Below are 23878 nucleotides of genomic sequence, written 5' to 3' on the forward strand. Positions count from 1 at the left end.
ACTACCTCGTGTTGGAAGAAGCAGTTTTTGCTGTGAAACTTCTCTTCCAGCCCCTTGATGTTTTGCATCTGGGAAAAATGTTTACTAGACATAATTGTTGTGTTAAAAGTGTATTTCAGCATTTATACTCAATTTTGCAGCATTTTTGTCGTTCTTGCAACTGAATATTTTACTTTGCCTCAAACTGCGTATTACAAAATAAAGATGCTTGTTGCTGCATGCTTGTAGAAGCTGTGACAGGGAAATATGTAGTGATCCAGCTTGGTAGATCAGTTAAAGACTTGAGTTTTCTGCCTGTTGCATGCATTCGGTTGTGTGTGCACTGGGTCTTTGTGCATCTGTCACATTTGTATTCAGACAAAGGAGCAGACATAAAGTATTGTATAGAAATACATCATGAAAGTGTGGTGTGGACACTAGATTCCAGAGCAGTGGAACTGAAAATATGGAGAAGTAGTAGGGCTGATGGGAGGAGGGTATATATGGGGGAAGAGAAGTAGATAGGTGAGCATTGTGTTGCTAAGCCTTGTGTCCATTTGCCCATTGGTTCCATGCTTTATCCTTTGTATATTTAAGAAGCAGGGAGGGATGTGCTAGGCACACCCTATTGCCTAGCTCCGTATCTGTGTGCCTATGTTTGCATGTATAAAAAACTAAAAACTAAAAAAAAAAAATAAAAACTGCCAGGAGAAAAATGAGATATCTTCTTGCTTCCTGATCTAGTCTAGCACACCACTTCTCCTCTAGAAATACAACACTTACTGTATCAGTCCTTTGTACTAATTTTTACTTTAATGATAGTTTTTGGCTTTTTCTTCATGTATGCCCTGTGGCCTTTGCCTTCCTGCTCCTTGCTTGCTTCTATCTAACTTCTCTAGTTTCCATCAATCCTAGAGCCTTAGCAGTGACAACCACGTGCCTTGGAAAGCCCATAGCTGTAGCACTGCCCTCTGGTTATTTGTACTGAAACACAAGGAAGGGCCGCTTTTGTGGAGTTGGTTCAGGTAGTGATGCTGTGAACATGAGCATGACACAATAATCCTGAAATCCGACAGGACTGAGCTGTACATTTTCAGTTTTCTAGCTTTGCATTTAGTCTGTTGGATAACAGCTCCCCCTTGAGGGAAGTGTCCTTTACTAATAAATTCATAACATTTTTGTTCCATCCATTGGAGGTTTTGTGTGGGACAGGTTTGGGGTTCACGATTTCACCAAGCTGCGTCAGATGGAACAGATTCCTGATGGCTGTGTTGCATCCCAGGCAGCTGGCCATGGCTGGGAGCAGCACATTGATTTTGCCAGTCGCTTGCTTTTTAATGATGGGAAGTTACTTCTGTTTGTCAGAATGCGTTCGGGAGCACAGAAGTGTTGAAAAATGTTTTGGAAAAAAATACCCATGTTCCTTGTGTACCTCTCTGCAGTTGCCATGCATAAAAATATAACTCAGGCCAGGGAGGCTGTGGCAGGAACACGTGGCTGAAGGGCCAAGGGAAGCAGGCTGCCCTCCTTCAGCATAGGTGTTGGCTAATGCTGGTTTAAAATGCTCATCGAACTCCAGGCTCAGGTTAGCATTTCTAAAACTGAATTAATGATGGGAAAACCTTTTAATTGTACGAAAGCAGAAAGCTAGCTAAGAGTTAAGTAGCTTAGTGTTTATTTTACTGAAATAATCAATCAGTCAGGCTGTTTTCCATGTTCTAAGTGTTATACAAGCTTCAAATGCAGAGGAATTGCACAGAGATCATTTTGTTCTTCCTTTTCCAATTAAAATAATAATATAACTTGGATTACAATCTTGAGAAGGTTAGTAAAAATAACTGAAACAACCCTGTCTATGAGCAGTCTCCTTGTCTTTCAGTTGCTACCTTTCAGCTTGTTAATGCAATGTTTGGCAAGTATTTAATGCTTGTTCTCCACAAAACTGGTTAAAAAATTAGCAGGTATGGTGAAAGATTTAAATTACAGCTGGTCTGTGGTCAAACATTTTGACAATGATGTTGAACCACAAGACAACATTATAAAGGAAAAAAAAAAATAAGCTACACCAAATTCCTGTTGATATAAATTAGGGAAAATACTTCAAACACATAAAAGCATACTTAGAAAAAAGGGCAGCCTGTGAAATTCCATTCCAGGTTCTATGAAGATTAGTTTACTTCTGCATGTTGTTATTGCTATTCTGTGCTACTCTGAGCATCCTTTGAAGTACAGTAGTATTTACCTGTAGCAAGTAGTACTGACATTAGAACATTTTATAATCTATTTCCAAGTAGCAGAAAAAATATATATATATATATTTTCTCTTTAGAACATCACAAATTATAAAGAAATGGTAGGGCTGTATTGCCAGCCAGAAGAGCAAAAGAATTCCAAAAGTATTCCAAAAGTTTCAGCCTGAAATCTTTCAGGCTGCTCTTCTCAGTGAGATGGTTCTCAGTATGCACAGCAAACATTTTGTAAGAGGAGATCAGTTCTCTGAACACAGCTCAGAAAAATTGCTTTTGAGGAAAGGACTCAAGCTTCTGAAAATATTGGGGCCAAATCCAAAATGTGCATGACCAGGATGACCCCTTGTACACTACTTGCAAGGGCAATCTGTGGTGCTCTCAAGACTGTTCCAGAAGTTTGGTCTTAATTAAAAAGCCTTCAAATAAACCGTTCAACATCTATTTAACTAAAAGCGACATCAACTTGAACAGCTGCTGCCACTAATGTGGACTTTGTAATCCTGGTGAATTATCTTAAAAGAGCCTGGCCTGGAACAGCATGAGAACAAGATGTCACAGGAATATGTTTTTAGCTGGAATCAGAGGCAAAATACCCTGGCTTTCTGGATGAGCATTTGTACGTTTACACTTGCTGAAGTCATTCAGGAAGGGATATAAGTACGTGGTGTATCAGGCTTCATTGCCTGGTAATGAGCTGTCACTTACTGTATTCTTTTAATACATTTTTATATGCAAATTCCTCCCACAAAACTCCTTATGAATAGCTCATGCCTCTGTGCCACTGAATATGAACAGCAGTGCGTGTTTGAGCCAAGGACACTTTAGGATCTTGGATACTTTTCTGATCATTACAAATGGAAATTTTCTTTAGGGCATGTTTTAGAAGATCGAGATGTCCCTGTATGAAAATGTGAAGGCTAAGAATAACCCTGCTGTGCTAAACCACTAGGGAGGTTGTTCAGCATAATCTAAATGTAATTAAAATGAATAGCCTTGTTAAATGTCAAAGACATGCATCCAGTGAGAGAGACTGTAGAAAATGAGAAATGAGGCAGCTAAGAAGATGATGGGGGAAAGTAACAGACGTGTTCATGTATGGAGGGAAATGCTGCAATGCTTTTCACGGCCAAGGGAGCAGAGCCCTGTCCTCATGCCACGTGGAATTACCTGCTGGGATAAGGCGTTTGAATTAAAGTGTTTACAAGTAATTTTAGATATGCCACTGGTTTCCTTGTTTATTAACCTGTGTAACTGGAAAATGCAGTGAACATTTTGCATTAACAGTAGTGTATGAGGGCAGTTTGATGCCAGCATTCTTAAGCCAGCTGTAATTCATTGGGATGTAACTGTAGCAAATGAAGTGTGTGAGCTGTGTTAGAACCAGTAAACGTTTATCGGGTTGTTAGTCTGCAACAAAATACGTCAGTTTAGCAAATTCACTGCAAGACTTGTCAGCCTTCAAGGTTAATTTGTCCCTCTACCCAGCTACTCAGCAACTTTAAGTACATTTCATGAAGTGATTACTTTACTTACTTCTGCTAAAGTCTGTATAATAACTCAGTGCTCACACAGATGTGCATGCTGGTAAGTCTGCATAGACAAAGTGTAGATGTATCTGTCTGATAGCCATGCTGCTGTACCGTGTGTGACAAATAAAGGGAGTGATCTGGGAGTGGGAGTGAGCATGGCTCTCGACACCTGCAAATACAGAACTTCTCAGAGCAGTCTGAGCTCTCAATATGTATATAGAACTGTGTAGGGGATAATATTTGTCTTAATACAAATGCAGTGGTTATTTCTACCTGAACATATTTAACTGACTGCTTGTGTCCCTTTTGTGGCTGACTTGCTTTACATGTAGCAATTCAAGAATGTTTTAGTGTAGTTCCTTCTTGTCCTCACAAGGAGGGGAGCTGCAGACCAGTGGTTAATTGCCCTACCTGAAAATTCTGCATCTTGCAGTCATACTTGCTGCAGCACAACTCTGAAAACTTGAGATCTGAGATGAATCACCAGATCACAGATGTTTTTGCAATGAAACTGTGCCCCTCCTAGGAAGTCACTGCCGTGCAAGTAATGATAGATAGTGTTTTCATTTTGGTGCACAGAAGGGTCAAAATGGCATGGGGAGTCCATGACAGACCAGCAGAAAATGTTGGTTCTGTAAGAAAATTTATTTCATAGCTTCAGGGGAAAGTTTTGGTGCTGTGAATAGATTGCCTTTGTTGTTGTGTAAAAATGTGTTGTTTGTAAGGAGATGCTGGATGTCAGGCAGTCAGTGAAAACGTATTATAGTGCTTGGTCTCTTAAACAGTTGTTAAACCGAAGTTGCCAGGCTGCTCAACGCATTGTGTTTGGATATATTTTCAGGAAGCATTCCTTGTAGTGTGAAGATCACTTAAATTGTCAATACTTCCCCTCTGCAACCCACAAAGGCTGCTCTTCAGTGGGGGAGGTCATCTCAGTCTTCTACTTATGAAAAATAATTAATTAATATATATTTTTTCCCATTTACAGCACAGTCTTTTTTGAGGAGTGCTTTTTTAAATTCAGACTCTAACATTCACCTCCTGAACTGCTGTGTCTGTCGTGTGCAGGCTGGTCCCTGTATATAGGGTACCTGTTGAATGGAGAAGCATATCTTATTTGCACCACTGCATGAATTCTTGGTGAAAATATCTGGGTTGGTAAATGGCCGTGCTGAAGGCTCTGCTGGCTCCTTCGGACACTCCTTCCCTCCCCCTCTCCCTCCCTTTCTTCTTCCAGAGATGGCCTCTCTACATAATTCCATTAAAGTGATTGTGCTTGGAGGGGTGGACTGAGGGGCAGTGCTCTCATCTTTCAAAGCAGGACCAATGAGCTATGTGCTTTCCACTGGGCAGTAACAAAAGAAAGGGTCTCTTAGAAGAAAAGACGAGCACAAAAGATCAAAATTAGGTGTTTGTCCAGGCCTCTGGTATTGCTTTCAAGTTAGCTTTTGAGGGCTCACTTTGAAAGTGGTGAGCCAAGCTAGTTAACATAAGGGTGTCTGCTAGTTTTAGAGTGTGCTGTTACAATAATATTGGAAGAGAGCGTTATGCTCGTGCAGTTTAACAGATCTCTAAAGCATGAGGGAAGCACAGGACCTGATCAGAAACTGTGTAGGCATAGTAGTAACAGTGTACAGCCCAGAAGAAAATGGAGCAGAGTCGAAGTCCTGGAAGATGTGTTTAACTTCTTTACTTCTTTAACTCTTAAACATGTTAGAGACATCTCTGTATTTCTGGTGCTTCTGTCGTTCTCTAAAAGGCCAAAACATCGTGTGCTGGGAATTCATCCTGCCCCTCTAGCCCTCCTCCCTTCATGCTTTTTTGTATAAAGCTGCTATTGCTGATTGTGAGCAGTGGGAGAGGTGATGTTTTTACTGCAAGGGGGTGCGAGGTGTTGTTTGTCCTGGGGCCCTCAGAGGGGATAGCACAGAGCTACAAAAGGGATACAGACCCTTTTCAGATTTAGACAAATAAGCGAGAGCCATCCAAAGCCGTGGAAAGCCAGACCATTTAGCTAGATCAATTCATGTATGTCAGATGTTCTGGTTTCTACCAAAATAAACCTTTGCAATGTTGTACAAAGAACAAATTGCTTAGTTTCCTCTTCAGTTATTTGGTTTGCAAAGGAAAACATGAGTACCACAGGCAGTCTTTGTTCTAACTGTTTAAAGTTACCTTTAAATTGAAGAATAAGTTGTATGAAATATAAAATGTTGGCAATTTGTACCTTTTCTGAAGCTACTATTAAAAAGTTAATACTTAAAGTGTGAGATGAAATAAAATTTCAATCTCTAGCACTTAGAAATTACATATCCAGAGCCCGGACAAGACTGTAAAAACCATAATAGAACAGCATTGCTAAATTTTATTTTCTTCATTATGTGTCCCTGAGCAATGTAAAAGGGTAAAAAGGCTTTTTTAAAAAATAAATAATAAATTCAGTGCTGAAAATCTGAGAGGGAATACCTGCTTTTGAGGGGAACAGACCTGAATCCTTCTGCTTCTCAGCTTCACATTATTGTTAAAATTGATGTGCTTCTCCCAGTTCCTTTTGACTAGTATATTTGAAATGTATTTGCTTATTTTCCTAATAAGTTTCTGCTGTATTTACATTACTTTCCTTCAAAAGTACATTTTTAAGGATAGTATTTCCCAGCGTTCTTCCTTTCCCACCCTTCCCCCTTAATAATTCCCCTGGACCTCTGTTGCTTGGAGCAGACTTTGGCTAGCCCCAGATTCGATGTCAAAGGCCGTGACCCGATGTCAGAGCAGCCCATGCTGCTGGCCTCTTCTTTGAATAATTATCTGGAGTTTATTGTGTTGGAGGGATGGGCTTGGGGGCAGCGCAGTCACCCTGGAAAGCCAGACCAATGAGCTATCCAGCCAGACCACTACCCAACAATGGACCTGTGGGTTACACAAAAAATCCAGCAGCACAAAAGATTAAATTAAAAATGGACATTTGGCCACAGAGGTTTTGTCCTTAGAACAGCCATTTTTTTTTCAGCTTGCCTGGTAAAGTGCTGTTTTGGTAGTTCAGACTGAGGGGAAGAATATTTAAAATGTTGCCTATTTGTATAAAACAAAAATATTTATTACCTTCCCCAACTGTTGGAACCACCATACTGAATGTGGGTTAAGAAGTTGTTTCTAGGATTCTACTTACTAAACCCAGTTGATGACATGAAGGCACTCAACTGTTCCTAGAAATTCTGTGCAATCCTAATCCTTTTAGAAACAAGTGCAAACCCCAGAACACTTTAAATACTTTTATTTCTGTCAGTATTTTGCTTTTAAAGTGGTGAGAATAGGGATGTTCAAAACAGAGTATGAAAGTATGCTCAGTATCCAGACTTAATGAGTCAACAGTAAAAGGTAGTAAAACATCCATTTTCTTTGGGCTTCCTTATCTTTTCCTCTCCCCAAAAAGGATTTGAAAAGTCTGAAATCCAGATTGTGGATTGCTGTCTTTTCTTATCAGGACTGAATGAAAGGTTCCTGGAGGTGGACTTGCTGTTCTGGAGGGTTGAAAAGGGGGGTGAGGGTGGTGGTGGGGTTCTTTCATGGTCTGACCTCGGATTCTTTCTTAATTTTATCTAGCCCTGACCTGTTGGCTCTGCTCTGGCTCCTTTCAAGGCCTTCGGAGCTTCACAAACATGCAGCAGCTGAAGGAAACAATGACAGGACTTTTAGGGGTTGCAATATTACACTCTCTTGTAACCTTAACTAACTAACCTGTAAACAGATGCTTTCTGTGAAGCATTTGCCAGAAAGCCAACATTTTGGCTGTGTGTGTATACACCAGTCATGTTTTGGATAACTGTACATTCATCCGAAGCTAACATGGAATACAAAGTTAATACTTCGAAATCAAAAGTGTTACTGAGCTGTATCTGATACAGGGTGCTGATGGAACTTACTGTTTCATGTTTTATTCCAGTCTTTAATACCATGGATTTACTTGAAATAGAAGTATTTTCATATGAAAAGAAATAACCAAAATCTGAATGGCATAGGCACAGTTTGATCTTCTGCAGAGAACTTCCTTGAAGATAGTGGTAAAATGTAGTCAGAATGTACATCTTTCTGTGTTACTCTGAGGAGGGAAGATGGAATTACATGTGGATTAGGAATTTTGATTGACTTCATTGTTAGCATCCATTAAGCTGAGAGAGGTTTAATTATGTAATAGAATGTCTTGAGAATTGATTTTTTTGTTGTTCTTCCACTGTGAATATGGAAGTGATTTTATTTTTCTTATTGACTTTCACTAAAAGTTCAGCCTGTACAATCTTGATAACTTAAGAATGAGAGAGTTGCATTATAAAGAAGTATTTCACCAGCTGCAAGGTGAATAGAAGCACTTTTTTTTTCTTTCAGATATTTTACTGCTAATACAGGCATTTAATCTTTAATACCTCTGGTTTTTCCAGCTGTGTTCATTGGAAGTGCATGAGGACACCATCTGGCAGTAATGAGGTATGACTCTACCAGATGGAACTGAAATTTTGGTTGGAGAGGGATGTTCCTTCCTCTCCCCATGTCACCTTTGTCATTAGGGAAATGTCTTCCAAACTGAGGACCTTTTTTCCCTTTTACTCCAAATAATTCTAGCTGCTGTAGCAGTCTTCTCAGCAAGCCTAGGTTTGAAGGGGGTATATTTCAGATGCCAGTAAGGGTCAACAGAAGTACTATTCATTGTATTGTGGAAGAATATCAGCTTCTTCTATGTTTTGTTTGTTTGTTTTGTTTATTTGTTTGTTTTTAAGTGTGTCTTTGTATTATTATTTTTGAACAACTTGATTGGTGGAATTCAGTAGCCTTACATAGACTAAAACTGGTTCTGGAATGAGAAGGCATTGTATCTGTTACTTGTAGTTGCTTTTGCCTACAACTATGCATTAGACTGTATTTTCCCAAGCTTTGGAAACTTGGCTCTGTATACTTAAAATGTGTCCAGCTAATAAATACATATATAAACGGAACATATAAAATTTTAAGTTTTGAGGAGGAAAATGAGGGAAAAAATGCATATGAGTACTGGTGAGTCAACCCTTACTGAGAAAAAAAATGAAACATTTCACATAGCAGCCAGGTTAATGGCTGTAGTAAAGAATACCAAATAACTAACATGTTGGAATAGAGCATGGATGTTCCGGTGAATGTCCATTCCCTACATCTGTTGCTGCATACAACAGAACTGCCAAGAAATTAATTTTCAGTTCTTCATGATCTTTTTGCAGCTTCTCTAAATTTATTGCATCTGGGTAGATAACTGAATCTCCCTCAATCATAGCAAACAAAATGACTTGTCACAAAACCAGGATTGGAATATCTGAGTTCACTATAACATTTTTGTTGCTGAAACTATTTGCACAGCACGGACACGTGTAACTGCTATGAATTTCCTGTCTGCTCTCCAAGAAGCTAAACATAATGTCTAAGATCAAATCTCAGTGATGCAGTACAATAAAATAGAGTTGTCATTCAAACTCTGCCAGCCTTCAGCTACAGTAATGTTTGTTTTTCTCCAAGTCACAATCTGTTTTAAATGGTAGTTCAATGTATTTTAGCTATACTTGCAATACTTAGCTCTACCATAGTTCTGCCGTCAGTGTAGAACCAATTCATAGATTTGCAAAACAAGGAGAAGGCTCCCCCATGTGTCTTTCTGCTGAAAGAAGTATCAGGGTTGAACCTGCAGATTTGTATGAGAGAGAGAATTATGGGATACGGGATTCCAGGGGAGCATTACCAGGGAGCAGTGACCTAGCTACAAAAACTACTGTAGGAAAACAAGGCTGCTCCTACGTTAAAAAAGATAAAATAAAACAGTGATGTTTGGGACAGTATCTGTTGTGATGTTTTTAAATCAATCATTATAAGGGATATTTAGCTTCTTCCAATTCCTATAGGGTTTTTATTACCAAAACTACATGGTTGATCTTATTATTCATGTTTTTAAAATATTGTCAGGTTTTGATTATGTGAAACAGGAGTACAAGGCAGAGCTTATTGTGCTGTGTGAAACTATCACATCCAGTCTCCAGTGTCTTTTAAAATACAATCTCTGTGTACTCCAGAGGCACTCCTATAATAAAGTCTGTGTATTAACTCTAGTATGTTTATACTGATGTGTATTGGCCTCTTAATGTGTACAAACGATGTTGTTTTATTGTGCTTTTCACCAGCTGATGTAAGTAATAACAGGAAAAATGCCTATAAAAAGGCTGTAGGTGCTGTGACAATTTTATAGCAATTTAACATAGCCAGCAGCATTCAAAACAAAACAGAAACAAACAAGCAAAGCAGACATATTCAACAGGACAAATTAACTAAAGATAATCCAGCCACTTGGTAAATAAGGTACAGAATTGCTCCTGTACACCTCAGGACTGGGAGCAAACGCTCAGCCACTACACAGATGGTGACAATTGCAAATGCAAGAGAATTCTGTGAAATGACTCAGTGTCAGCTGGCTGTTGGTTTAAATCTTGGAGATGCAGGGGTGAAATCTTAATGTGAGAGGGTTTCATTACTTATTTATTTATTTTACTTGAATTGAATTTTATGTTGGACAGCTGGTGTGAATCGCGGTGCCTGTTTTGTTTCTCAGTAGCAGTAGAAAGAAGTATTACTTCTGGATCTGCTGTGAGCATGAATGATGGCCTCTGTGTTCACTTCCTTGACTTCTGAGCCTCTCTGCCTCCTGTTGCTGTGTGATGTACATGGATGGCATACCCTGAATTTGAGACTGTCAGCCCCCTGGGTGGCCACGCCATCCACAGGCTTTTATCAGTGATATATGTGTAAGCTATTCAGGATACCTATGTTGTTTAAAGATGAGGAACCTTCTGAAGTTTGTTTTCTCTCTAAGGATATGTCTGGCTTTGAATGTTTGATCTAGCTGATGAATTGTTAGGTGAAAGTGTTTATGCCAAGCTTTTGAGGGGATTGCTGTTCAGGAGTAAATCATAAGCCTGTGAAGAAAATTAGCAGTTGTTAATAATCAAAATGGAAGCTACTTCAGACAAAAAACAATTTCCATAGAACATATTATCTGCATCTATTTATTGGAACTTGGGGTAGACGTTTGGCTGTTAGTTATCTTGTTTTGCACACAGTGAAGTCTTGATCAACAAGGAATGACATCCCAGCAGATAATTTGAATTGGTCTTCACTGATGTTATGCAGATGATCTGTGAAGCAAGTTCTATGTCATTTTCTTAAGCTGCTTAATATGCTGTCTTCTTGAAATTATTTTCTAGGCTTCTCTTCAGTTTGCTGTAATATTTATACTTGGCTGCTACGTAATACAGCCCAGCTCACTGTTTCAGTTACAGATATAAGCAGATTCTTTTTGGGCCATAGAAGCGGTGACATACAACAGCTTAAAGTCTGAGACATCACTTTTGGATTCAGCTAGTCTTGCTGCCAGCTGGACCATGATGTACTGTATGAAGTGGAAATAACCTTGGATCTTAGATGCCATAGGCTAGCTGAAAGACTTCATATTTAAACAAGTTCTTCATTATGAAGATGATTCCTTTTGAAACTTCTTGCATTACACAAGAGTAAGATGAGTTGGTATTTGGTGTTGTGCTTTAAGATGTATGCATTAGTAAAAAACAGTCATTCAAAAAATGTACTTTTTTTCTTAAAAACATTTGAATTCTTTTTTATTTTATGTGGGAGTTAAATTTTCCCCTTTCTTCCACTTCCCATTTTTCTTCTCCCCAGTCAAGCATTAATGAGGAATTCAGGTTAAAAAAAAACAAAAACAAAACACTGAGGATAAACAGACCTCACATTCAGCTCAGCAGGGCACTAGACCTCAGCTATTCTTCACTTCACAGTGAAGACGATCAGTTCTGGGTGACCACTTTCAAAAGGCATGGAGTTTTTGAAGGTGCTCAGCAGGATGATAAATTGCTGTGTCTGTCATCTTGTGTCTTGCGGAAATGCAGCAGGGGTCTCTTCTGCAGGAACTTGTAAAGAAGAAAGATACATACTGTGTGACCCTGGGCTGGTTGGATGCCACCTGTCTATGTGGAATCTCTTCAAGGGTCTGCCAAATAGTACTTTAGTTGAAGTTTCTTCTATGAATGGATGGGAAAAGTAGATTATTGCATAGGTTGCTCCAGCAGTAATGCCTTCTGTTTATTTCCATGGAAATTATAACATACAAGGAGCACAATAATACTGTTTGATAGAGCAAATTCTCAGCTACAAAATACTGTTTTACAACACAGTCAGCACCTTTAGCTATGCATTTTTGCCAATGATGAACAAAAGCCTGAGTGCTGCACTCATAAAAATCACCAGTGGAGGTGACTGACCGTTCCGCTGCTTTTATGACAGTGTTATTGATAGGAAGATGTTGCCCACACAGTCTGTTCTTCATTGGCCTGAGCAGACGGAAGTCAGAAGGTGCAAACTCTGCAGTGGGTGTGATAGGACAGTCCAACCAAGACTGGAAATGGCCTCCACAATCTTCAAACTGGTAAGGGGCTTGGTATCATTGTGTTATGGGAGGAAAGCTGTCCACTTCTCTGGCCTGACCCTGGAAATTTGAGCCTTCAGCTTAGACAGCATCATGATGAAGAGATCAAAGCTGATGTCTTGAGTGGGTTCCAAGAAATCCAGAAGGATCACTCCTTTCCTGTCTTGAAAGACAGCGCACATCCCTTTACCCACTGAGGGCTGTGTCTTCAGCATTCTTCAGCAGGGAGTTCACGTGTTGCCATTCCACAGACTGCTGTTACGATTCCAGCTCGTAGTGGTGACACCACATCTTGTCACTGGTAATGATGCAATCCAGGAAACTGTCACCTTCAGCCTCGTATTGGTTCTGACAAACTTGCATAGTGTTCTTTCTGTTCCTGTGTAGCATTTGTGGGATCTATCAGGCACAAACTTTGCAATATTCCAACTTTGCCACCATTGTTTCTAATGCATTAAGTCTGCTGCCATCAGTTACGTGGTAAATACATGTATTCCTACCACAGGTTAAGTAGGAAGCCTAGGGAGGTATATAATTCTGATTTTCATCAGTAAGTTGCCATCACTTGATTTGGATGTATACAAGTTGCTTGGTACTTCTGAACTGCAGTTATTGTTTTGGTTATACTCAGTGTTTTTAAATGTCTTTTCCATTCAGATGTCTATTGTGGAATTTTTTTAATACATTTTTGAAAGCTTGTATGGATTTAAGCATAATACCATGTAAGTCTTCAGCGTTAAAATTCCTTATTTTCACCCTCGTGTTTTAGATTATTCTGTGTTTGTGTCCTTCTTATTCTATGATTGTGATTTTGTTGACTTGGACTAACTGACTTCATCTGCTGTCAGACTGACACTATAAAGTGAAAAGAAACTTCAAAGCAAATGATAATTTTACTCAGTTTTTTTTTTAATGACATTTTTGTATTTATATTGTCTTCTTGTAACATGGAAGTCTATTTGAAAAATGGGAATGGGCTTTCCTTGCCTGTTCTCCTGGTAACATTAAAGACATCAAAGAAGTAAATCAATTTTAATAGCACCTCTTTCATTACCACCTATATTTAGATCTTGGTAAAATTGAATTTTAAAGTAAATCTAAATGTAAAATGTATCCAGTGATATGTGATATTGCATTAAAACTGTTGTTAGTAATTACATCACAAAAAGACTTACTTCAAAATAAGCATGAAAACGATTTTAAAAATGCCTTGTTCTGAACTCACTGTGCCATTTGTCCAGGATAAAACTGAGATTTGTTGATTGCACTGCTGATGCAGAGTCTGCAGAGGGAGCTAACAGTCTACTGTAAGCTGAAGTCCTATTTGTGGTGAAGAAATGTCAGGGAACTGTGTTCCTGTTCATTTCATGAGAGACCATGTCAAAACTCAGCTAAAATGAGAAATAGGAGAGTTTATTTTGAAAAGGGATAATTTTATGGACAGTTCTATAACATCTGCGCAGACCTTCTTAGAATATTAATGGAAGGAAGTAATTTCAGTGGCCACAAAAGTGGTAGAGGAAAATTATATGTATACCACTGCTGTTTTAAAGTTTAGCTGAACCCAGAAGAGGTCATATGTGCTACTGTTTTGGAAATCATCCATTGTACAGATGAGGTTTACTAACAAATATCAAGGGGGTACGCTGCACAGAAGCTGGCTCTGGCAGCACAGCTTTTCTGGTGGTTTGAACTTGTAGTTATATGTGGGTACCCCATGCCATCTCCAATTATGAAAAGCTCAAGATCCATTTCTAAACTCTCTAGTATTTTATTTATTTGGATCAAGGCCAGTGTATAACTAACGAAACTGAGAGGAGCAGCTAACTGCAATGTGAGAACCCACAGATACACCCAGAGCAGCAGCAAACTGTAATATGAGGACCCAGAGACATGGCTAGAGAAAGGGAAGTAGGGAGACCACTCAAGCCAGGAGCAGTGACCCTCCATGAATGAAAGAGTCAGCTTTCAGGAAAACGCGCAGAAGTGGTAGTTTTAAGTCAAAGGCATTATTGACTAACTGTTGTTTCACAGTATTATGTATCCTTCAGGAAGCTTGAACCAAAACTTTTCCCACTTTGTTGCTGGAACCAGTCGTACTGTGTTTGCCTTACTTGCTCTGCTTCATTCCAGTCTATTCAGAAATAAACGTTGTTTTCTGTGGACCTCAAGCTATTTGTTTCAAGAGATTGCTGCAATAGACTGAAAACATTTTCAGTATGCTAAATAATACTATTTTTAAAAGTCTAGTTCTGTAGCTGAGAAGGTGTGAGTTTGTTTAAACTAGAAATGTCATATTTATTCCCCTCCCACTAATACCTATTAGAAATTCTGTTTCAGGTTATTGGATGCAAGACTGGTGTATGTGACTGATCTGAGTACAGTCTAGACAAAAGATTCATGAAAATTCACAGGGCTAGATGAGAAAAGGCATTCATCCACACATCTACACACGTATCTACCATGTTAATCAGTCCACAGATTGTAGCAGATAACTTGAATGTTATCTCGCTACCTGAAAATCCTTATCTTATACCTAAATCTAATTATTCATTTTCTGTTTGTGCAGATCCTAGAAGAAAGTATCATGTAAGGCTGCTGGCATATAACAACATGGAAGAAGGCTATCAAGCAGACCAAACAGTCAGCACTCCAGGCTGTGTCTGTAAGTGTTGTAGATGCATGAAGAATTTATGAAGATCTGAGCTGTTTCAGAATCCTAGCAGCTTTTGATTTTAGCCTATAAGTAATCAATTAATTCCATGTGAAATAGAAGGACAGAAAGATCCTATCTGTGATAAGTACTATCCTAGTTAGAAACAGTCTCCTGTTTCTACAAGCTGCAGCTGAGGAAACAAGATGAGCTACCAAATGCATTTTCCTTCCCTGTTGCACTGTCTGTGTCATCTAACCAGTGATATATCACATATCTTTATCAGTTCAATAGCTTGAGCAAGATTCCTGGGTCTGAATAACAGGTAATACTGGGTAGGAGCAGATTTCAATCTAAACCTGTGGGTTCAGACCTGTTGCTTAACCTTACCGGTGTCTATATATGAAATAATAATTTATGCTTCTTTTTCCTTTTAAAAAGCTGTCCGTGATCGCATGGTGCCACCACCACCACCCCCTCACCATCTCTATGCTAAAGCTAACACTTCATCTTCTATCTACCTTCACTGGGGAAAGCCTGCCTTTACATCTGCACAAGTCATTAATTACACAATCCGCTGCAACCCAGTAGGACTGCAGAATGCATCTCTGGTTCTGTACCTTCAAACGTAAGTGCAGTGGTATTGCATCTTGATTTCTCATTTCTGGATCCAGTTTCCAGTCTTTCTTTTATTTTCCTTTAAGGAAAATGAAAGTTGTTACAAAGGACAGTGTGACTTTCCCAGTGGCTGCTAGTTCTGTTTCTTTGGTTATATAAGATGCAACTGTAGAGCACCTTAGTTCTCTACCTCATCCACTGCTGGACAAGCTCTTGAATTTTTAACAGCTTTATTTAGCTAAGTTGAATTTATTGTTAAGCTCTTCTTCAACCAAAGAGATTATTTATTTTATAGGTATAATCTCTGGTCAAAAATGGGTCTTAATGAGGTGTCTAATTTTAAGACTGGAAACAAAATCTCTTGAGATTTGATGGGTTGAGCATTTCATGTTCCAAAATATGTGGCATCAGGAGAAAGCTGAGCTGGACTTACAGCTTGCTCCTCAGAGAAGCAGTGCATGTGTCACAGAGCAGTAGGACAGGGAAGAGATTCTGCTTGATCTCAGTGTTCAACTCCATACCCAGGTAGTATGGGAACAAAAGACTTTGGTCCTCTGTGACTGCTTGCAGTGGTGGCCATGGTGCCATTGAGGGAATGTGTGTGTAGCTTCCTCAGTACTTGAGTTTGCTCAAGCCTTTTTAAGAAGATAAACAGATAGCTTCCATTCTAACATTGATGATCTGCTGTTATCTCCTGAGTTAACAAGTAGATATGGTATATTCACTATGTAAAATTTTTGGTATATAACGCAGAGCATAGCAACAATTACTGTGATAGGATGAAAGTATTGTAAATACTGGTGACTGCACTTTGACTACTGAAGATGAAAATACTAAATCAGATTTAATAAAGTGAGATCTATTTCATCATATCATTTTGAGATTCACTCTCATTGTAGGTGTTAACCACACTGAAATAACCCTGGTTTGTGTGAAATAATTTCCCAGAGTCAAAATAAAGCAGAATGTCTACAGTACCTTGTGATTAATGCAATAAATATGAAAATTAATACATACAACTACAATATGAGTAAGAAAGATTCATATTTCACAGTATTTCACTCCCTAAGCATAGGGGTGATAGTGGCCAAAAATGTGAAGGGGGATTACATGCATTAGCCTATGATTGTACTATGATCTGAGACATAGCAGAACCAAGAGCATGTGTTTTTTCAACTGTGGTTGTAGTTTGTGTTACTCCAGTTTAAAGCATAACACTGTATGGACAGATAGGGAAAGAGCTGGATTTGGGATACCTGCTGGCAACTCTGGGCCATTATGTTCTTGGCTTGACTTGTAAATCAGTGAATCCAAGCAACCTGTGTAAAAACTTGAGCTTAAAACAGACAGCTACAAACATAATGTCTTCTGGAGAGCTCCGGGGTTGGTACAGTTATCTTTTCAGCTAGACAGTGCGGATGGACCACATGCCTGAACTTAACTGATTTGTCCTGTATGGAACTGACAAGTGGGAATCTACTCAAAGTGCTAAGAGATACAATTTGAGTTCTGGATCTTCAAGTCATTTAATGCTGTTATACTTCTTTTATTTTATCTGTACAGGTCAGAGACTCACATGTTAGTTCAAGGTCTTGAACCAAAAACCATGTATGAATTTGCAGTTCGGTTGCATGTGGACCAGCTCTCTAGTCCCTGGAGTCCAGTAGTCTATCATACTACCCTCCCAGAAGGTAAGGGTGCTAAGAGAGGACCACAGTGTTCTGAAAAGTTCTGTACACCAAATAAACTAAAAAATTGCTCATAAATTTGAAGCCATCTGGGGAAGAGAGACTTTATTCTGTGTACAGATAATGCTATTCTCAGTGGAAGATTGAACAATGCTCTCAGGAAAGTTCGTTTTTTCAAACTATGAAATTCATTTTCAAAATCTGCCTAAAATCAGCAACCAATTTTAAATAAAACATGATATGTGTACACCATTAGCAACAACTGGAATAACTTCAATAAAGTGTATTGAAGAGCTGTGGTTGATTTATAGGCACTGTGAAAGCATATCTTAAAACCCATCCATTTTAGGAGCTGTAAGACTATTACACGTGCACCTTTGTTTCTAGCACTCTGGCTGCTTGCGTACCTGACAGCTTGATCAGTGAAAACTGAAAACTTGAGTTTTATGTTCTCAGTGTGTTTGGGATGTACCTATATGCAGGGAATTTTTGGTATTGTCAGTTACTGTTTTATTTTGGAGTTAAGCAAAAAAATGTGGAACTTGTTTAAAAAAATCTAAGCTATTGGCCAGGATGGGGTCAAAAGGAGAATATCTGTCGTGGAGCAGTAAATATGTGTTTATACGTTCTCTGGGTTGTAGCAATAGCCACTGAGTCTGCACAGCAGTTTAACTGCATGTAAATTAAGTTAGCCTAATAGTACTGTGTTACTGTTCTCGCAGCACCATCTGGCCCTCCAGTAGGAGTGAAGGTGACTTTGATAGAGGATGATACTGCTTTGGTTTCCTGGAAGCCACCTGATGGTCCTGAAACAGTTGTTACACGATACACTATCCTATATGCATCCAGGAAGTCTTGGATTGCTGGGGAATGGCAAGTGTTGCACAGAGAAGGTAAATTAAAATCATAAATGTATGAACTGGACTAAAAGTGATGCTACTCGTAGAATGCTTCCTAACTTTAAAATCCCTTGGACTACAATTAGAAAGAATGTAAATGTTTAGACAAAAGTTATAATTAGTTTAGAATTATTCTGAGAGTTGTGATGTAATACCAAGAACCAGTTAACACCTCAGAAGGTGAGGGGAATGGGGTTGTCTGTGTTGCTTTGGAGCTTAGTGTCTCATGTCTCATAAATCATCATGGCTCTGTGTTAAATGATTGTGATGGTTCTATTTTGTGAAAGTACTCTTTCAAATCTGAAGATCCTGTGAAGCCTTGCTCTTCAGAAATAAGCCCACACAGCCACATTTAAAAATCTGTATGTTTCTTCTGATCACTGCCAATCCAGTTAACTGAGTTTGCTTAATGAACTTTACTCCTAGTAAATAGCTGTGCAAATTGAATTTTACTCTCTGGGTCTCTTCTAATGCTGATCTCCAGCAGGCTGATGTATCAGGAATTCAGTATGGTAATAGTAATATGAACAGTAGTCATATGTTTGTGATCATATGTACATTTAGGTTTTATAGTTATGTCCCAAAATAATACTATGATTTGAAGAGCTGCATCAAGAACAGATTTCTATTGTAGCCAGGACAGAAGACAGCTATTCTTAGGTTGGTATTCAAAATAGGCAGAAACACTTCAGAATAGAGACTGTTTGAATAATACCTTAAACCAAGGAAGGGAGCTCAGTGTTATGGAGCAAAGTCATACGTTGAGTAGCTTAATAAAGAGGTTGACAATTTCAATTTCAGGTTGACTTGAAATAGAAATTGTCAACTGTGAGAAACAGCAGTGAAATGAATATTAACCTTGAGCAAAACTTATGAAATTGTTTTGGAAATATTCACATACTGGAACTGTAAGAGGAAGAATGAATGTGTAGGCTTTATGTTACTAAAAGGTTAAAAGAAACAGTGATATAAAGTTGTCATAGTTTACTGTAGATAGTTGAAATGAGGGGAATATGTGTAACAATAAACATTTTCATGTGTCCCTGTACTGAATGTGTTGGAGGGAATGAACAAATGGAGAGCTTAAAATCTGTTTATTACTGCGTTCATTGGTGTTAGTCACTAATTTTGTAGTTGGAGAGATACATTTGGATCTGAGGCCTAGCATGGCCTCAAATCAGGCATTGATGTGTTAGGACAATCTGTAGTACTCTTAGTTCAAGTACAGATGTGAGATGTGAAAGATAGTGATTATGTAGAGGGAATATTGGGCAAATACTCTGACAGTCCTTTCATAGGTAATTTCAGGTAGAAGCAGGGTGTGGCTTTTTTAAATGCATTTGTTTTGTCAAGATCAGCTAATCCTATACAAAAACCAGCATTGTTTTGTCTTGACACTATATTTCTTCTGGAGAAAATTTGTGAAATGTTAACCTCATTCAATTCCCATACCTCCAAAGACACCTAGAACAAAGGAACCAACAAAAACAAAGCAGAAAAGAAAAGAAAAAAACCCACAAACCAATGCTATCACCCACAAAAGTCCTAGCATAGGCTTCAGAAAATTTCCACCAAACCACCAACTTAATAAAACAACAAAACCAAACCATCACCAACAAAAAGCCTCTAATTTGATGAAGCTTGTATTAGACATGGCAGGTCTTAAGATACAACTGCAGTTTGTTGCTGATCTGTGATGTGAGTTATCTTCCAGCCACTTCCTCCTCTCTTCCTTAGTTCTTTTCAAGTGGATCAGAAGTTACAGCCTTTACACGCTTGCTGTGCAGTAAATCAGTACAAAGTGCTCACTTGCTTTAGCAATGCATCAGATTTGAAAGGAGATGGTGGGAAAGAGCCTCTAATATTGAAACGTGACCTTTCACCCTTGCTGGTGCTAAATATTACAGCTCCTTTGGTTACAGATACCTCATGTTTTACTTCAAATGCTTTCAGCTAGTGGGTGTTTCTTTTATGGAAGAGTTGAAGTAGCTTTTGAAGTAGATTCTCCTTTGCCAGATGTGTAATCTATTCTGTCAACAAAACACACTTATATTTTATATGCTCCTGTGATACCATTAAGTCTGACTTCTGAAACTGATTTGAAAAGTTGAAGTTTATATTTAAGTCTGAGAAAGTGAATGGAATATATGAAAGAGAACAGGGGATAGATTTGGTCTTGTAACTGCCGCTGTTTTATAAGGAAAAACAATATACTTCCATGGTAAGAAGGAACACAGAAAGCAATTCTGATTTTAAGCAGCAGTCTGCAGTCCCTGGACTGACAAAATTCTCACTGACTTTGACAGGAGTTTTGCCTGTCATATGACAATGTGAATGAATCCTATTTAAAATCTTAATCTTTTTCTTTGCCTGTAGGGATTTTAGGAAGTGAATCTTTAACATGTGAAAAAGTCATTTTCTGTAATATTTTGGTAGCATAGCGTAGATGCATAGTAATCAAGGAAGCCTACACATGTCTAAATAGAGTTTAATTTCATTTTAAAAGCACGGTGTAATGTACTTTTCCAAGTCTGTCCTGTCCATTTTACCAAATAGACCTGAAATTTGTTAAATTGAACATGCATTATGTTGTTATGATGACTTCTGTTGATATTCACAATACAGTGCCATTCCATTTAGGAGCATCTAGAAGGCACATAAATTGGTGTATGAGAGTTATCTGGTGTTCTGCTTTCTGTGGCTGAAAATCTGGCTAACAACTGGAGCACCTTCTTAGAGGTGCAATCATCCCAGTTTGTTCCCAGAAACATTGTTTAACTGGAATAATATTTTCACAGGAGCAATGACTATGGCTTTGCTGGAAAATCTTGTAGCAGGAAACGTCTACTTGGTCAAAATAGCAGCCTCCAATGAAGTGGGAGAAGGACCCTTCTCAAATGTGGTGGAACTTGCTGTCCTGCCAAAGGAGACATCAGAGTCTAACCAGAGGCCTAAACGCTTGGATTCAGGAGATTCCACAAGTCAGTAGCAGTGTTCTGATTATTTCTGTCACAAGTACCAGAAAAAAAGATCCCTGTTTATTTTAACTTGCAACTACTTTCTGGATAAACTGTTCTGTTTTGTGTGAGGCGGTCCTAACATTTTCTTTCTAACCATTGTGTAATTTCTGTCTCAGTGCAACTAAGAACTGGTTTAATTCCTCAGAAGTTGGAAGTTTGTTTGTCAAATGGGAATATGTAACTATTTTGATTTTTACTAACTTTGCTGAGGCATTTCCTTTAAGTCCTTTATTTGACTTGAGATGCCACAGCACTGAGTCAGTTAGAACCAGGCAGCCCAGCAGAGATTACATGGCATCTCAAATAAATCTGTTGAAATTTGCTGGCTCCTAGAATTCCAGCAACCCAAATCAACCTGTCAGTCAGAGATGTACTAGCATATAGTTTCACCAAAGAATTCAGCCCCACCTGCAGCTCTTTAAGGAACAATATGTGCTACCTTGGGGAAATCAAGGTATGTTCTGTGGTTTCTCCATATAACAATAGAAGAATAAATTGGCCTTATCTGTCACAGAATGAGATTTGTCATAATGACTTCTCAGAGACTGTAAAGATGTTTATGAGACCAGAGCTAGTATTTATTCAGGTGTATGAAGCTTTTAACCTTTCCTCACTGCTACACACTGAATTGTTATTCACAGGAAGATTTTTCTTACTCAGATTTTCTTCCTTTCTGAAATTCACTTATGTTTCAGGCCTGAATAACCAAAATGGTGCTCTCAGAATTGGGTTAATAGATATATGATGTCCAAGTGTAAAACCTTTCTAGGTGACAGTGGCTAGAATTCTCCAAGCCTTTCTGTTCATTCATTTCCTGACAAGGAGCAGGAGGTAACTCTTCCTACTTTCTGTTCTTTTTTGCTATAGCTTATTCTGACTATTACCATCTGGACCAAAAATCAATGACTGGCATTGTTGTTGGGGTTTGCATAGCCTTGACCTGCATCCTTATCTGCATCCTGATCTTAATTTATCGCAGTAAAGCCAGGTATGTTTTTGTTCTTGAAATGTGAGCTCTTTTTCAACACCCTGTTTGTATATGAGCACAAGTCATGTAAGACATGCATTCTTCCCAAAGAGCTCTAAGTTCTTTAAAGCACTTTGTCTTTTCACATCTTCCCAGCAAAAGTGGAAGCAAAGCCTCTCCTTATGTTGGCTCTTCCTACTCTGATTGAGGCCCTTCTACAATGAAAAGAGAGAAGAACCCACAGAGGGAGTCAGTAATTCTTTGAAAGCTAAATACAAGGCATATTTCCAAATAAAAGCCTTTTGAGTCTGATCAACATGCTGCTTTACATCATATATTCTTTTTGCTTAAGCCTGCAGTCTGTCCAGATCTGGTTTGCAAGGCTTTGACCTGTTAGTGTTGCTGAATGAGAAGAACTCTGACATGAAACAGGTTCATAAGGCAGTTTCACTGCACTGGTGCAAGCCACCATCTGTTTTCCTTGTCATCAGCTGCTATGAGGCCTAACCTGGCCCTAGTGACTTTTTCCGTAACTGTAGGATCAGAACAAACATAAGTTACTAAAAGAATGTATTTTAAAAACTATCTGAAAGTGTATTTTCATAGTGGATTATATAGCACGTACTTAGGAGACAATACATTTGAGAGACAGTCTCTGGGTAGCATGGTAGAAAGGTCTTAATATGAGGTCTTAATATGAGTAGTGGTTACTTTACCCGAGTAATGTTAGTAAGCATGAGAATTCCTTTCTGCTTGTAGCCTGTGCTTCATTAACAAGAAACAGATGTTATTTTTGTCACCAGCAGTAACATTTAAATTTCATGAGAACTGGGAGTATTGCATAGCAAAATGTGAATGCAAAGGAATCTACCAATGTTACTTGATTAATAGTAGCCTTGAATGTTATCCTTGATTCTATGTATTTTCTTCCTATGGGTCAATTTTATTCCTGCTTAACATTGTGTAGGAAAACATCTGCTCCTAAACCTGTGCAGCAAAGCACTGACCAGCTGTCACATACCAACATCTCGTTAGCCAGTGCTAATGAGGTGGAGAAGAGCATTGAAGGAATTGCAGAGAATGCAGAATCCTTATTGCCAATGATAGTGGGAAACAGCTTCATTGATGCTAAGGTACTGTGAGCTTTATTTACTACCAAAATAGAAATTTTTCTTTGTAATTTATTACATTTGAGTCCCTATCAAAATAAAAATATTTATACTATAAATCCACAACAGCTTTTTTTCTAATGGGACAAGCACAGATGTGGCTGGCAATCCAGGATCGAATTTTCAGGACTCATTTTCAAGTTTAGCTAGAGATTTAATACATTTATCTTAAACTGTACTCTGCAGATGGCCAATTTTGGCTCTGACACACTATAAGAGGATAAAAGGTCCACCACCTTAGGGGTGATAGGATGTGTTTGATAGTCTGGAGCTTTTATTCTAAGACAGGAGATATTTGAAGTCAGTGCCAATGTACAATCTAGTCAAGTGAGACACTAAGGAGCTATTAAATATCTTTCTGTATTTTTACTGGTAAGGCTGTTACATTTGTCAAGTTATAGATTAATCTAGATGGCAAGAAGTGTCAATGGATGTGTAGAATACACACAGATGTACTAATTTAAGGTATATTCTGTACATAACTGCAAACTTGATTTGAGCTTTTTTTTGAAGAATTGGACAAGAGCTGGAAAACAATGGAAATTGACCTCAGTGCAGGTATAGACACTGTCTGTGAATGGTCACAGTTGGAAGAGTAGAATAG

At 38.5% G+C, this 23878-nt stretch overlaps 1 protein-coding gene across 1 annotated transcript in view; it reads left to right on the forward strand.

The window, feature by feature from the left end:
* Window positions 1-23878, forward strand: part of PRTG (protogenin) — a 77305-nt gene that overhangs the window by 51651 nt on the left and 1776 nt on the right. The window contains exons 12-18 of the mRNA XM_065733766.1: window positions 14830-14925; window positions 15355-15541; window positions 17095-17222; window positions 17942-18112; window positions 20917-21099; window positions 22006-22126; window positions 23073-23238. Of these exons, the coding sequence (XP_065589838.1) occupies window positions 14830-14925; window positions 15355-15541; window positions 17095-17222; window positions 17942-18112; window positions 20917-21099; window positions 22006-22126; window positions 23073-23238 (1052 nt within the window). The remainder of the gene's footprint in view (window positions 1-14829; window positions 14926-15354; window positions 15542-17094; window positions 17223-17941; window positions 18113-20916; window positions 21100-22005; window positions 22127-23072; window positions 23239-23878) is intronic.

Source organism: Cyrtonyx montezumae, unplaced genomic scaffold, assembly GCF_038088225.1.
Source record: "Cyrtonyx montezumae isolate F1298 unplaced genomic scaffold, pur_monq_1.0 scaffold_17, whole genome shotgun sequence".
In the NCBI taxonomy this organism is placed as follows: Eukaryota; Metazoa; Chordata; class Aves; order Galliformes; family Odontophoridae; genus Cyrtonyx; species Cyrtonyx montezumae.